This window comes from Camelus dromedarius, chromosome 2 (assembly GCF_036321535.1).
Source record: "Camelus dromedarius isolate mCamDro1 chromosome 2, mCamDro1.pat, whole genome shotgun sequence".
NCBI lineage: Eukaryota > Metazoa > Chordata > Mammalia > Artiodactyla > Camelidae > Camelus > Camelus dromedarius.
Window position 1 is genome coordinate 83,033,240 of NC_087437.1, and position 14,367 is coordinate 83,047,606.

At 40.5% G+C, this 14,367-nt stretch overlaps 1 protein-coding gene and 1 long non-coding RNA gene across 23 annotated transcripts in view; one reads left to right on the top strand and one right to left on the bottom strand.

The window, feature by feature from the left end:
* Positions 1–1,149, bottom strand: part of LOC105087743 (uncharacterized) — a 92,499-nt gene extending 91,350 nt beyond the window's left edge. For 2 of the 14 annotated variants that reach the window (XR_010384734.1, XR_010384729.1), the window contains exon 1: positions 1,028–1,139. This is a non-coding gene — a long non-coding RNA (uncharacterized LOC105087743). Of the gene's footprint in view, positions 1–1,027 lie in introns of all 14 variants that reach the window. The other 12 variants (XR_010384741.1, XR_010384740.1, XR_010384735.1 and 9 more) reach the window with 8 other exon arrangements.
* Positions 1,150–1,199: 50 nt separating this feature from the next.
* CPOX (coproporphyrinogen oxidase) overlaps positions 1,200–14,367 on the top strand; it is a 60,932-nt gene continuing 47,764 nt past the window's right edge. For 8 of the 9 annotated variants that reach the window (XR_010384711.1, XR_010384703.1, XR_010384700.1 and 5 more), the window contains exons 1-7: positions 1,200–1,831; positions 3,619–3,762; positions 4,018–4,128; positions 4,758–4,899; positions 6,782–7,000; positions 10,484–10,588; positions 12,687–12,779. Coding sequence is in view for 2 of the 9 variants with exons in the window: in XM_064496129.1 (XP_064352199.1) it covers positions 1,309–1,831; positions 3,619–3,762; positions 4,018–4,128; positions 4,758–4,899; positions 6,782–7,000; positions 10,484–10,588; positions 12,687–12,774 (1,332 nt within the window). In the remaining 7 variants the exon portion in view is untranslated. Of the gene's footprint in view, positions 1,832–3,618; positions 3,763–4,017; positions 4,129–4,757; positions 4,900–6,781; positions 7,001–10,483; positions 10,589–12,686; positions 14,024–14,367 lie in introns of those variants that run through there. The other variant, XM_010978492.3, reaches the window with a different exon arrangement.

Genomic DNA, 14,367 nt, shown 5'->3' on the forward strand with positions numbered 1-14,367 from the left:
TGCATGAGAGCTACTGGTGCAGGTATGGACAGATAAAACACACTGCCCTGAACAACTGGTCTGACCCATAGCCGTGGAAGTTCCATCACTGCATCTAGCCACTAAGAAAAAACTTGTAGAAACCAACACCAGTGGCTTTAATTATTATTCACTACTAGACATTAAAATCATCCGGGAGACTTAGGGGGCAAATTAGCTCACGAATTATTCTTAAACTTGTATTTCCAGACAACATGGAACTGTGGTATGGTTACAGGAACAACAACAAAAAATCTATTAAATGTTAGCTTTCTTCCTCGTTTCTTTAAAGTGAGGAGAAGCGCAGGGTGGCTGGGGGCCGGTGGGGGGGGGTTGCGGGGGGAGGGGAGGGAGTGGGGGGGGAGGGGAGGGAGTGGGGCGAGGAGGAGTGTGAATGTTTGTACTGCCTAGTCTACAGGAGTTGTTGGAAGTACTAAAGGTGGGAAATACTTGGCAGCATCCTACAACTGTAGGATAATAAGTATTTTTAAATCTTACTCTTTGGTCAAACACACCAAGTCATGAGTTTTCTGCTGGTTTAGTAAAACAATCTTTGCTTTCCTAGTTCTAAAATAAATGGGCGCTGTAGGAGCACAGCCTGGGAAGGTTTTAATGATAGAACTGTGCTGTGGAGTTGATTCCAGAAAGTCTTTTCCTAGGATTTTCTAAGGAGCCCTTTAACCAACTTTTTTGACTCCCTGTAAAAAGCCGCCCACGGGAAGGAGTTTCCCAGGCTCCGCCCCCACCAAGCCTACGAGCTTTCTAGAAGCTCCAGAGGGCTGGAACCGGACCAAAGGGCTGGCTATCCATACACATGCCAGGATTTGCACCTGTGTTTTAAAATGTAAGTCGAGGGTGGGGTCTCTGGCCAGATTTCTGCCCCAGTTAGTCCTCAGAATCCAGCTCTACTTTGTGTTCTCCCTCTGTTTGGTTGCACCGCAGACCAGAGGTTGTACGTGACAAAAAAGCCTCTTTTATCTCCGCCTTCGCTTCCACTGCCCTCTCCTACCTCCGCACCGCAGCTCTCTCCCCGTCGGCCTCGCCCCTGGGAACCGTGGATTCTTCTGTTTATCTCCTAGGCGCGGCGCTCCTGCAGGCGTCGATAGGAGCGGCGACTACAGCTCCCAGCATGCCCCGCCTCGCACCCCTCGGGGAGCCGACCCGGTAGTAGCTCTTACCCCGCAAAGGTTCCCTCTCCTAGTGTGGTCCGCCGCTCACCGCTCGGGACTCCAGCGGCTCAGGGGCCGGTCTCTGGGACGCGGGCACTGCCCAGGGTGACAGCACGGGAGCATGGCCGTGCACATGGGCAGGCTGAGCGCGGGCCCCTGCTGGCGCGCGGCGCGGGGCTGCTGCCGGGAGCTGCGCGCTTGGGCCCCACGCAGCGCGGCGGGACGCCTCTGCCGGCCGCCTGGCACCGCGGGCCCCGAGCAGAGCCGCGGGCTGGGGCACGGCCCGAAGGCTCGAGGTGGTCCCCGGCTGAGGACCGGGCTGGCCGCGGGGCTGGCCGGGCTGGCGGGGCTGGCGGCCGCCGCCTTTGGGCACGTGGAGCGGGCAGAGATGGTGCGCAAGAGTTCGGGGGCGCAGAGCCCCTCGCCGGGGAAGCCTGAGGAGGAGGACGACGAGTTGGCCCGCCGCTGCAGCTGCTTCATGGCTTTGCCTGTGACCGACCTGCGCGAGCTGAGGGGGAGGCCGGGAGACATGAAGACCAAGATGGAGCTGCTGATCCTGGAGACCCAGGCCCAGGTGTGCCAGGCGCTGGCACAGGTGGACGGGGGCGCCCGCTTCTCCGTGGACCGGTGGGAGAGGAAGGAAGGTGAGAAGGTCGGCCCCTGGCGGGAGGTGGAGATGGGAAAAGAGGCCAGGCTTTAGGTCCCAGGCAGAAAGTGACTTAGAATTGGGGATGGGAGTAAGGAAGGGGTTCCTGCAGAGCGCCTGCTAGTTTAAAAGGGACACAGTTCAAAAGATTGACACCGAAAGGGTCATCAGCCCTCAGCTTGCAGGTGTGGACCTGGATGTGCTGGCACTCTAGTACTAGACATTTCAAAATCTTTGCAGTTTTTTAATGGCGTTTTTAAAAGAAGTCTTAAGATCAGTTTTATCCAACAAACTTGGATGTCCAAGGTTGTAATTGAGCATAGATTTTCTCCACATTTCATTTGCTTTTCCGGGTGCCTTGACCCTTTCTCCTCCTTTGAAGATGGGAAAAGAAAGTCAACTCTTTACTCTTTAGTATTAGCCGGACTCCTCCAGCTGAGGGTGTTATTATGTCATTGTGTCTTTTCCCCAGGTTACACAAGAAATACTTGGCTTGTCAGTAGTTCTGCCAAATGCACCCATCAGGTTTCATGCTAGGAAATCTGTATTCAAACCGAGTTCAGTATTAAATTCTGGTATTAAATTTAATTCAGTATTAAAATCCAGTTCTTACAGAGTCAAATATATATTCATAACCATGTTATTGCCTGGGCAGTGAAACCCTACATCTTGGTCGCAAACTTAAAGGATTTCCGATTCCTCTTTCCTGGGAATACTACAGCGTCTTTCATTAGCGATTTTGGGCTGTGCGGCTGCCTGTTTATATTAAATGAAGTCAAGTCTGGTTTTCATAGCATTTTCCATCACGTAATGTTAGCGCTGTTAAACCAGGATGCAAACTCAAGTACTAGACTAGCTGTATGACCCTCAGAAGTTATTTTTTGTGCCTCTGTTTCCTCATCTATGAAATGAGATTATAAATACTGTATGAGGATATTGTAAGGATAAGATGAGATGAATATACATGAAGTGCCAAAAATATTATTTGACTCTTAAAAAGCACCGAGACAAGTTGTTGGGCCACTTGTTAGCTGTATGTTTTGGAGAAGGTCTTTTGCCTTTCTGGGCCTCCGTTTTCTCGTTTGAAATCCACAAGGGTTGTACTGGATCATCTTATGTCTCATCCAGCTCTGAACATTCTTAGAACTAAAACAAGCCAAACATGAAGCTTCATGAAACAGTTGCTGTTGTGGTTACTTTAATATCTTAAAAAAACAAGCAAACCAGCTACTAATAGAAAAGCTCATATACCTTAATATTCATGTGTCTCACTCAGTTTGTTTCTGAATCCCTCAAGCTTTCAAATATCTGCTGTTTATTAATCACCTATAGACAAAAGGCAAATAGCACAATGAGAAAAACACAACTGAAACAATATGGATGGGGCTCTTAAGTTTGGTAATAGGACTCTTCAAATATACTCATTCCTGTTTTTAACCTTTGCTTTCTTTCACGTGTCCTAACCAACAGATGCCATTCTGAATGGTCTTATTTGAAGGGAAAATAATCCAGTGATTTATTTTAGATGATGACATAAGGATGTAGGAGAAATGCTCAGTTTGGTCATGTGGGGACATAAAATATTTGCCCACGGTCAGTAGCACATGTCATAAAACTAAGCTGGTTGTCTGGTTTTACTGTATTTAAAATGATAAATATACTGGTATTATGGAAGATTTGGCAAATAGAGGAAAATAACTCCTAATCCCACCACCTTCATGCATCGGTTGTTCTCAGTTTTGCATATACTCTTATAGTCTCTCCTCACTACATTTTCCTAAACAGGAGGTGGTGGCATCAGCTGTGTACTTCAAGACGGGCGTGTTTTTGAAAAGGCTGGGGTGAGCATTTCTGTTGTTCATGGAAATCTTTCAGAGGAAGCAGCAAAACAAATGAGAAGTAGAGGAAAAATACTGAAGACGAAAGATGGTACGTCAGACAATCTTAGCAGCCTCTAATAGTCCCTGCAAACATTTTCCCCGCATAAGTTTTATTGGTAAAGTGAATATTGCTTCTGTAAAATACCATTTGGGTCCATATGCCAGACAAGCCTGTTCACAATTACCTGTTAAAAATGATATTTTAAGAGACAAATTAATAAGTAGCCTTTGAAAATTGATTCAGAAGTTAATTTATATCAAGTCAGGTGATCGAGTGCAGCTCATTACCTGTTTTATTTTCCAGGTAAATTGCCGTTTTCTGCTATGGGTGTGAGCTCTGTTATCCACCCTAAGAATCCTCATGCTCCTACTATCCATTTCAACTACAGATACTTTGAAGTAGAAGAAGCTGATGGTAAGGATCTCTGAAGCTGTGGAAAGTATTATTGTGCAAAATGTCTGCTAGCACAGGTTAGAGGGCATAACATCTAAAATCAAGAAAGAATACAATCTTAACGAGACTTTTTGGGAGGAATGCGAAGGCTTACTCCTTGGCAGGTGCAATGGATGTGCACAAAGGGTGAAAAGTGAAAGTGGTATTGGGCTGGACTCTGACGTCCTCATATTTCCTCCAGCACAGAAGGAATGATTTAATGAAACTGAACTTAAAGTGCGCACAGGGTTTTTTACAAATACAAATTCATTACATCCAAATGAAAACCTCATGTGCAAAATTAAGTTGACATTGAGAACTTGCTTTTGGAAATTGTCTTCCACATACGTAGCTTTGCCAGTTGCCAGTGCGTTACCAGTGGGTTTAAGTTGGGGTGCAGTTGGTCATGCCTCAGGATGCACAGGTAGCTGCAGCCTGTGTTGCCCATCAGCTGGGCCATCTGTTACCCTGTCAGAGCACCTGTGCAGCGCATGCCACGCCTGTTGGTGTCTCTGCTGGTGATGGCATTTAAAGTCAATGTATTTAACTTTCCTTTTGAGTAGTGTGCTGCGTCTGAGTTCACATCGGAATCACATGTCTTGATTTGATAGGTAACAAGCAGTGGTGGTTTGGTGGTGGATGTGACCTTACACCAACATACTTGAACCAAGAGGATGCGGTGCATTTTCACAGGACTCTAAAGGAGGCTTGTGACCAGCATGGTCCAGATCTCTACCCCAAATTTAAAAAATGGTAGGTAAAGATATTGAACTTGTTGTGATCCCTGAAGTATTGTCCATTCCTTCTGTAGATCCTGAAGGCACTACTATGTCACTGAATACCTTTCTCAGTTGATGAAGGTTGAACTGTTTTCTTTGCCTGTTAGAAGTGGGATACTAGTTTTAAGTGGTTTTAATATGTTATTTTGTTAGGAATATTTGAATGTCTGTGATTAAAAATTGGGTAGCAGCACCTTTTTTGATCCTAATGATTTAGGATATAAACTTGAAGGTGCTCTATACCTGTGAATCAGAGGCCTTTTAATCTTAGGATAGAATATTAAAGAGAATTATCATCTTGTTTCCATAGGAATGTGTTAGGGCATAGGGTGCAGGTTGGAGAACTGTTAGGAGAGATGCAAATGTACCAGAGATTGTGAACAAGGAGAAAACTGGGATTGGAAACTTTGTGAAAGAAACTCGGATGATAAAGAAAAGAAAAATAAACAAGTGGTGAGGAGACCCTGGCTCTTTGGTAGATGTGAGATGGGGTCTGTGCATAGAGTTGTTCAGAATAAGGATGAAGTACTCAATGCTGCTTGACACTAATTGGCATTCTTGAAAAAGGAAGAACAGAAAAGGGTGTTGGGGTTTTTTTTTTGCTTTGCTTTTAGAGTTAATAACTGAAATCTTGATGTATTTGTGTAAGAGCATGGAGTTTAGCTTTAAAATCCTCAGAAAAGAGAAAACATTTCAGTAATCTCCTTTTGAGTTGACATTACCACTGAAAACTGCACAGCCATGGACGCATAGATGTAAGACAAAGGGTGGTTTTTCTCACAAATGAGCATCCTTCCAGGAGGAGGACTGGAGGGTAGACATTCCCTTTTTTTGGTTTCCTTTTATTGTTATTACTGAGATGACTTTATCTGAGTACTGTTAATAAAATATCTAGGATGCAGTCTAGTTAAAAAGCTTTTAGTAAAAGTACCTGGTAAATCTCTTAATTTCGTAATCTCATAAAGAGAGATTTGTAAATAATATGATTCAGTTAAAGCTGACTTTACAGCCTTGCTCGGGATACACTTTATGTTAATAAAATATGCATGTAAAGGAAAGCCAGCAAGTCACAATTGAGGTGAATTACACCAGTGCATCAGTTCTACAGATAAGCATCTGCTGCCCTTTAGTTAATTTTTTTACTTGACGTATAGTTGATTTACAATATTATATTAATTTTAGGTATACGATATAGTGATTTAGTATTTTTATAGATTATACTCCATTTAAAGTTATTATAAAATAGCAGCTATGTTTCCCTGCCTGTGCTGTACTATATATCCTTGTAGCTTATTTATTTTATACATAGGACTTTGTATTTCTTAATCTCATACCCCTGTCTTACCCTTATTCCCTTCCCTCTCCCCTCTGGTTGCCACTGGTTTGTTTTCTATATCTATGAGTCTGTTTCTGTTTTGTTACATAAATTCTTTGTTTTATTTTTTAGATTCTATATATAAGTGATACCAGAGTATTTGTCTTTCCCTGACTCTCTAGGTCCCAGACTAGACAGAAATGCTTCTGAGGACAGCAGGATCCCTTGTTTCAAAAGATAAAGTATGAGTGCTAGACTCTTTGTTTCCCTTTTCAGTAAAGGTCTCAGAGTGCCACATCCTTTAGATAGACATATGTTAAATTGCCCACTTGGTTTGCGAATGAAAGCATTTTCTATGTTGGTGATAATTGCAGGGAATCTGTCTAAAGCCCCAGTTTTATTTTCAGAGTTGGACTGGAAGTAAAGTCACTGTGCCTTAGTAGTCGAGGATAGTGCTCTAAGCTGAAACGCTCACATTGATTTTCGTGTTTTCCTCTTTTTTCCTTTTTGGTCCCTGATTCGGCTTTGCTGTGTTTTCCAGGTGTGACGATTACTTTTTTATAGCCCATCGTGGGGAACGGAGGGGCATCGGGGGTATCTTTTTTGATGACCTTGACTCTCCATCCAAAGAGGAGGTGTTTCGCTTTGTGCAGAGCTGTGCCCAGGCTGTCATTCCTTCTTACATTCCCCTTGTGAAAAAGCACTGTGATGACTCCTTCACCCCCCAGGAGAAGTTGTGGCAGCAGCTCCGGAGAGGACGGTGAGTGAGCGACCGGAGAATGAACTGTCTCTTCCAGAACTCAGCTGGGGCCTGGGGGAGGTGGGGCAGTCGTAATAAAAGTGAGTAGTGTATTGCCTTAGGCAGATGCTTGGTCAGAGTTACTGTATTAATACTCACTCTAATTTCTTTTCATAACTAGATGACTATTAAATGAATTTTAAAATTGTGTAAAATAACATTATAAAAAGAGCAAAATTTGTCTATACATTAGAGACTCACATTGGGCATGTAGTAAGTACTTGCTGAATCTAATTTCTTGTAGTTTGTCTTCTCTCTCTACCTTCTAGCCTTAGGCCAAGATAAAGGGCATCATTTAATGTTTTTGCTGCTTTGTGAATTTGGAATCACACCTTTTTTCGTTCATCTCTAAGGTTTCCCGGAAATCGTTTTAATGAAAATAATCATTTGAGAAATTATTTACACTGAGTGGTAACATTTAATAATTATAGAGCCCTTACTGTATGCTGGCCAGCCACATGTCAGGCACTTACACCTAATTTTCTCCACAAGCTTGTGAGCCTGGTGTAATTATCATCATTTCGCGGATGATAAATCTTAGTCTTAGAAAGGTAAGTCTTTGCCCAAGATTACACAGCTGGTAAATAAAAGATCCCAGATGTGGAACTATGTCATCATGACTTCAGAACTTGCAGGTTTTCCCGTATGTGAAGGAGGTTAAGTAGTTGAAGCAGGTTCGCATGCCTGACCACGATGCTCACATCAGCCACCCAACTCTGTGCGCTGAGCTCCGTGAGCTCGGCTGGGTGAACAGCATGAGTCATCTTCAGCTGGGGTATGATTGTGAATTAGCTCCAAATTTTCCACTCTTCCGGCTCATACCGGTTTCTCATGGCCATCCGAGTTTCACACGTACTACTCGTCTAGGCTATAAAATGGATTTTCTCATTTATGTTAATTCTGCCTCAAGCATATGAAGTTTTGAATACCAAAGGAGTTAAGGCTAGTGCCCTGAAAATGTTCCAAGTCTAAAGGTGAAAGTTTGTTGTTTATACTTTCTTAGGTCTGCCTGTGCCTGTCTGCTCCCCCCATTTATAAACTTGGGAAAATGAGAATTGATTGTTTTCTTGTTAGAAATTTCTTAAACAATGCATCTGTTTTGGGACTTTTTTGTTTAGGGTTCCCTGACTTCCCCCAATATTCGTTAATACTCCTTCCCTTTCACTTGGTGTTTATCACGTGCCCCTAGTGGCTGGCACCACGCTGGGAAAGCAGCTCACAGTTCAGTGGGGAAGACGGCCCTAAGAGGACAGTCCTAAGAGGACAGTTTACAGCTCTGTGGAAAGTGCAGCGTTCTAGTTTCGCATGGGATTTCATATGCGGAGCCTCAGGCTTTGTGAATACTAATAAAGCGAAGCCTTTACAACTTCTTAGACATAGGAATGATGTTTTGGTTTTTGTTTTGGGTTTTATTTTTTCACTTTTTTATTGAGAAAATACTTTGCAAGTTTCATTTGTGTGTATCATTGCTTGTCAGTGTGCTTTGAACTGGGCAGAGGTGTGGGGTGTTAGGTTGATTTTCTGTGGTGTGGTGGGTGACTGTACTTTCAAAGAGGCCCCCTTTACCCCACTTTATCTCTGGGCCTTAAAATGGCAGTCAACTCTGGGGATTCAGATAACCCCAGCTCTTTGCTGCGGTTATCAGCGCTGTCTTCACTTTCTTACATGGCATTCATAACCTGCTATCTGTATTACTCTTCCCCACTTCCTCCCTTTCCCCTGCTGTGGTCAGGCTGCTTCCCTTTTGACTTTACAGTCCCCTCTTTGGCGATCTCAGTCTCTTGTCCTCCGTCACTGCTGTTCTCTCCCCAGACCTGGAACCTCCCACCTTATAGCTGTCTTTTTCACAGGAGGGCAGAAACTAAAGATCTTTAACTTGTTGTTTTGTATTTGGGAAAAGGGAAACAGGATACAATTTGGTATCAGTTAAATGGAAGGGAACGGTTAAGGTTCAGAGTTTACAGGTATCTTGGAGAGGATAAATGTATGGAAAGGGTCAGAAAGATCAGCTCTAAATGAAACCTGGTGGGAGACAAGAGAGGCTAAAGGAGGGAAAGGAACATTATTCACTCAAAGCAGAAATGCAGCACAAGGTCCTGCAGAAGCTCCTGACAAGGGTCTTTGAAAAAGACTTCTGTATAAACTACAGAATCACAGCCATCCTTTAAACATCACATTTCAAAAGAGTGACATCGGGGATGGAAAAGGGGGTTGAGAGACTGAAGGTGTTTTCCATGGTCTCAATGAGGAAGAATTTAAGAACATTCATTTGAATTATCTCTTGAAACAGGCATAAGAAGGTATTAAATAGTTATTAGTGCCCAGAACTCAATCAATGGTAAATAAATGGTGAGGACTAGAAAAGAATGTGTGAATGTAATTTATTTAAATTTTCTCAGAGCTTTTGCAAGTTTCCACAGAGAAGGAGGCTTTCTAAAAATTGAGTCCTGTGGGATTCTAGAGAATATTTTTCTCTAGTTGTGATATTTTTCTCTAGTGTTAAGTATAATAACTGGTGCATAAATGATAATATCTGAGGAAAGTTTTGACCAAGAGAGTAGTTTTCGAGTGAGTTGAGAATGATATGAAAGGGGAACAGTTTATTGAAAATTTCAGATTTATGGATCATTCTCAATTCTTTTGGGTAGTAGAAATTACCTTTTTGAAATTGGGGAAAAGAGCTCATGATATTCAAGGCAGTCACAGATTTTTAAGCTAGATCGAGGTTAGATATGACTTGATGGCTGTTAGTGGAAAACTAATACACTGAGCTGAGTTAGTTGATGTTAAGGATCTTTTTCTGAGAAAATAAAACTAAACACCACAATTCAACCGCTACCTTTTGTTATGACATTTGCCATTAATCTGCAAGAAAACTGAATTATATGACTGCTTATTAGTGCTACTTACTATTTTAAGAAAAGGGAATATCTAGAATGTATCAGGAATTACTAATACATTGCTTTTCTCTGTACTTGGCCTTTCAATTACAAGAGTTTTCACTGTCTCAGTACGTGTGAGTTATTGGCAGTGAAGTGAAGTCTTTGACTCTGAAACATCTCAGACTGTAGGGAAGGGCCAGAAAGAGCTGTTCTGTCCTGTTGAGGGGTGCCATTTCCTTTTCTTAATTGTTTTTGTGCCTTCAAGTTCTAAGCTTTGTATTCATTCTGTTTATTTATTGGAAAACATAACCTTTTTGTTTTGTAACTGCTCTATGTTGGGGCTGAATCTGTATCCTATTGTTTATTGGATAGAATACCCTTTTATTGATGCCTGTCCAGATGGAGACAACTCAGCTGACTAGACTGGTGTCCCCTGTGCCAGTTCCAGCTGATTGGGTGGGGGTTGGTGGGAAGACACCCCCCTTTAAGCATTCATCATGGACAAATTTAAGAAGGATTTTACTCAGCCAGCTCTTAATCTTATTTAATGTCTTTATCTCAGGTATGTAGAATTTAACCTGCTGTATGATCGAGGTACAAAGTTTGGCCTCTTCACCCCAGGATCCAGGATAGAAAGCATCTTGATGTCTTTACCTCTAACTGCCCGGTAAGAATAACTCATCCTAATAGTTATTTCCCACCCCCTGGCCCTCTAACCCCCACAAAACATGAACCTCAACACTGCAAATGTCTTACCTAAAGACTTGATTGGTTTTGACTTTGCTGACTTTATAAGAAAATCACAGGCAAAGAATTAATGAAAATCAAATTGTGCTTTTAAGAGACAGCGGGATAAATGATAATGGCTTTGTGTGTGAGAACAGGGAGTGAGAAGATAGGGTGGGCTGTGTGTCTAGGGAGCCAGACGGACCTTCCCTACTTGGTAATTTTTTAGGAAGAGCTGTGGGCAAAGCAAACCTATTTGAACGTATCAGGTTTTTAAACTTAATTTTGTTAGAATTGTTGACACTTGTGGGGAAAAGTCTTATTCTCCACTATGAAGTATTAAGCTTGTTTGAAAGCATGAAGGGGCATGTCAGATGCTCAGCATTCTCGCTGTGCTTTACGTGCTACTGGGGAGCACTTCTGTAAAAGTTAATTGAATCTCTGCAGGGAAGTTTAAGATCTATTTCTGTTGGCACTATTAGCTTAATAAAGATCTATAATTGACTCTTGGCTATGAGAAGGTGAGAATGGTGTGCATCTAGACTGTAATAGAAAAGATCAGGAAAAAAAATTACCATTGCTTGCTTTAGAAGAGCTAGAATCTTCTCTTCATGAGTTTAAATGTTCAAATAAGAATGTTCACAAAACAGAGACAGACTCACAGATGTAAAAAACAAACTTATGGTTACCAGCTGGGGCAGGGAGTGGGGAGGGATAAACTGGGAGTTCTGGATTTGTAGATACTAACTATTGTGTATAAAATAGACAACAAGGTCCTACTGTATAGCATAGGGATCTATGTTCAATACCTTGTAATGGCCTATAATGAAAAAGAATATGAAAAGGAATATATGTATATATAATATATATGTATAAATGAATATATAATATATATTATATAATTTATATGTATAAATGAATCACTATGCTGTACACCAGAAACTAACACATTAGAAGTCGACTGTATTTCAATTAAAGAAAAAAAAAAGAATGAACTTCTGGCTGGTGTTGAAGGTCTGCCTTGCATCATTCTGCTGTTCAGATCTAGCCTCATGAGATCAGTACCCTCTACAGTTGTCACTGTATTCGGAATGGCATTGTCTCCATCCTATTTAACTGTTCTTAGGATCTCATGGTTTGGGCTGGAAGCTCACTCACATTGCTGTTAGGTGTTCCTGCCACCCTAGAGGCAAGATGCAATAAAAAGTAGAGCCTGGTTTTTAAGGCCTCAGTCTACCTGACAGCTGCTGGCCCCTAATTATAATGCACATTCCAAGCTGCAGATAAGGGTAGATTATAAATCAGTCCCTTGCTCAATTGAATTCCATTAACACAACAGGTCATTTTTAGCTGCTTATAAGTCTGCACCAGAAGTCTGCAGACTTAAGGCTTCAGGATAAATCTAGATCCACCTGTGGTATGTTTATGTACAGCCCTTGAGCTAAGAATGAAATTTACATTTTTGGAGGATTGTTGAAAACCAAAAGGGAATATACGAGAGACTATAATATTTACGTGGCCCCCAAAGCATAACATATTTATTATGTGGCCCTTTATAGGAAAAGTTTGCCAACCTCTGGTCTAAACCAGTGTTTGCCAGATCTCATACTACAGCTTAACCATTTGGACTATATTTGTCTATAATCTTAAATTTTATACTCTTATTTTTTCACAGAGAGAATTAAAGGCAAGCCAATATTATTGTCATAAATAGAGAGTAATGCATTAAAATAAATGCGTGAGTATCAAGCTAAAAAAAGTATGCCCATGGATCAGCTGAAATTCTATACTTTATGAAACCCTGGTTTATAGCAAAAGTGTATTTTGGCTTTGAAATATTAATATTAGCCAAAGTATGCTCAAGAATTACTAAGAAACTTTATTTCTTTAGCAGCAAATAAAAGGCTAGTAGAGACAAAGAGATATAAGACTTTTTTTTTTTTACTCAAAGTTTTATTTTTCATTTATATTTGGTGAAGAGGTATGTGTGTTATTTTTATTATTATTATATTTTCTGCTTCTGTTTTGGACCTACCTAGATGGGAATACATGCATTCACCCTCAGAGAACTCCAAAGAAGCTGAAATTCTGGAAGTTCTGCGCCATCCAAGGGACTGGGTGCATTGATGCAGGTAGAACACCCTTCCTTGGGGGAAACAGAATGCGTGCACCTTTGTTCCTCTCATTCCACTGGCCAGCACCACTGCCACTATGTGGCACTTAGCTATGTGTTAGAACTCCAGTCTTCTCTACCTGGAGTCTGCCTCCTTGGCAGGTGGTGAAATGTGTTTTAAGCACTGCAAGTTTCCATTAGGTGCTGTCAGTGATGGCTGGTGAGATGGCAGCTTGTCAAAGTCAGTTGCTTGATGAAAACTCATTCATACTTTTAGAATCATTTTATATGACTCGTTTACAAACAATGACATTAAGTTTCCAAGAACTGGTTAAAGAGATCTAGATATTATAATTTTTATCAGGAAACTTCTCATGTTATTTTTGTTTCATGTGTTTTATAAAGGTTCTGCCACAAAAATCTGTGGGATAAATTTAATTTTCACTAATTCAGTGAAGTTGAGACTTACTAGTAATTTTAGAAAGCAACTGGAAATGAAGATGAAAATTCTACATTGTCATTACTGAAGTTTCTTTGATCATAATCTTTATATGTCTTTCTCTAGAGATCATATTATTGTAAAACACTCATTTTTATATTGATAGATATTTAAGAATACTTGAAATTTTCTTAATCTCTGCATGTGTTACAATTCAATGATAACCTATAGTTAAACCCTAAAGTGACATCACTGTTACTTAAACAAGGGACATCTAAGTTGTAATTTTGATTTTTGTAGAACTATAATTTGTTAATGTTGGAATTCTCTGCACTTTTGAATGGGAAAGCTTGTAACCTTGGATTCTAATATCTAAAAATTTCTATTGCAGACATTTCTATGTGGAGGTTTAAACTAGGAACAGTCCTGGGGATGTTGTGAATTTAGGAGCTGTTTCTCATTTGGGAAACATTTCTTTAATTAAAGCAGACAGCTAGTGTGAGAAGCTTGTAGGCTTTGTATAAATACATTTCTTTGAAGATGGATTAATTGAAATTATCCCTTTTTAAAATTAGAGATTCTGTAAGTCTGCTCTTAAGAGAAAATCACATTAAAGTTCTTTGTTCATGTAATAATATGAAATGTATTTTATTTTATTCATAACATTGAAATTTGTAAGGAATAGTATCTTTGTACATATTATTAAGCATTTTCTTGGAATATGTTGAATGTATGGTTTTGTGTGACTTGTTAGGGCTAGAAAATGTGTGAATTCTTTAACTGTCTTCCCCCAGATGTGCTGATAAATTTTATTTTGAACTATACTAAGAAATGTTTGTATTTTTCTTTTTTTTTTTCAGAATAATTGATATAGGGAAGATGAATATTTCTTAGTACTAAAACTGCTGTTCCTCATTTCTAAATATTTTATCCAAGAAACATACAAGTTTTGCATTTGAATTTTCATAGGTGCTTTATTCATAATAGCCAAAATGTAGATATAATACAAATGCCCATTAGCAGATAAATAGGTAAATAAATTATGATACATCCATACGTTAAAATAGTACTCAGCAATGAGAAAGAACATTCATTGATAAATGCAATAACGTGGGTGAATATCAAAAAAGCATTATTGTAAATGAAGGAAGTCAGACACAATAGCACT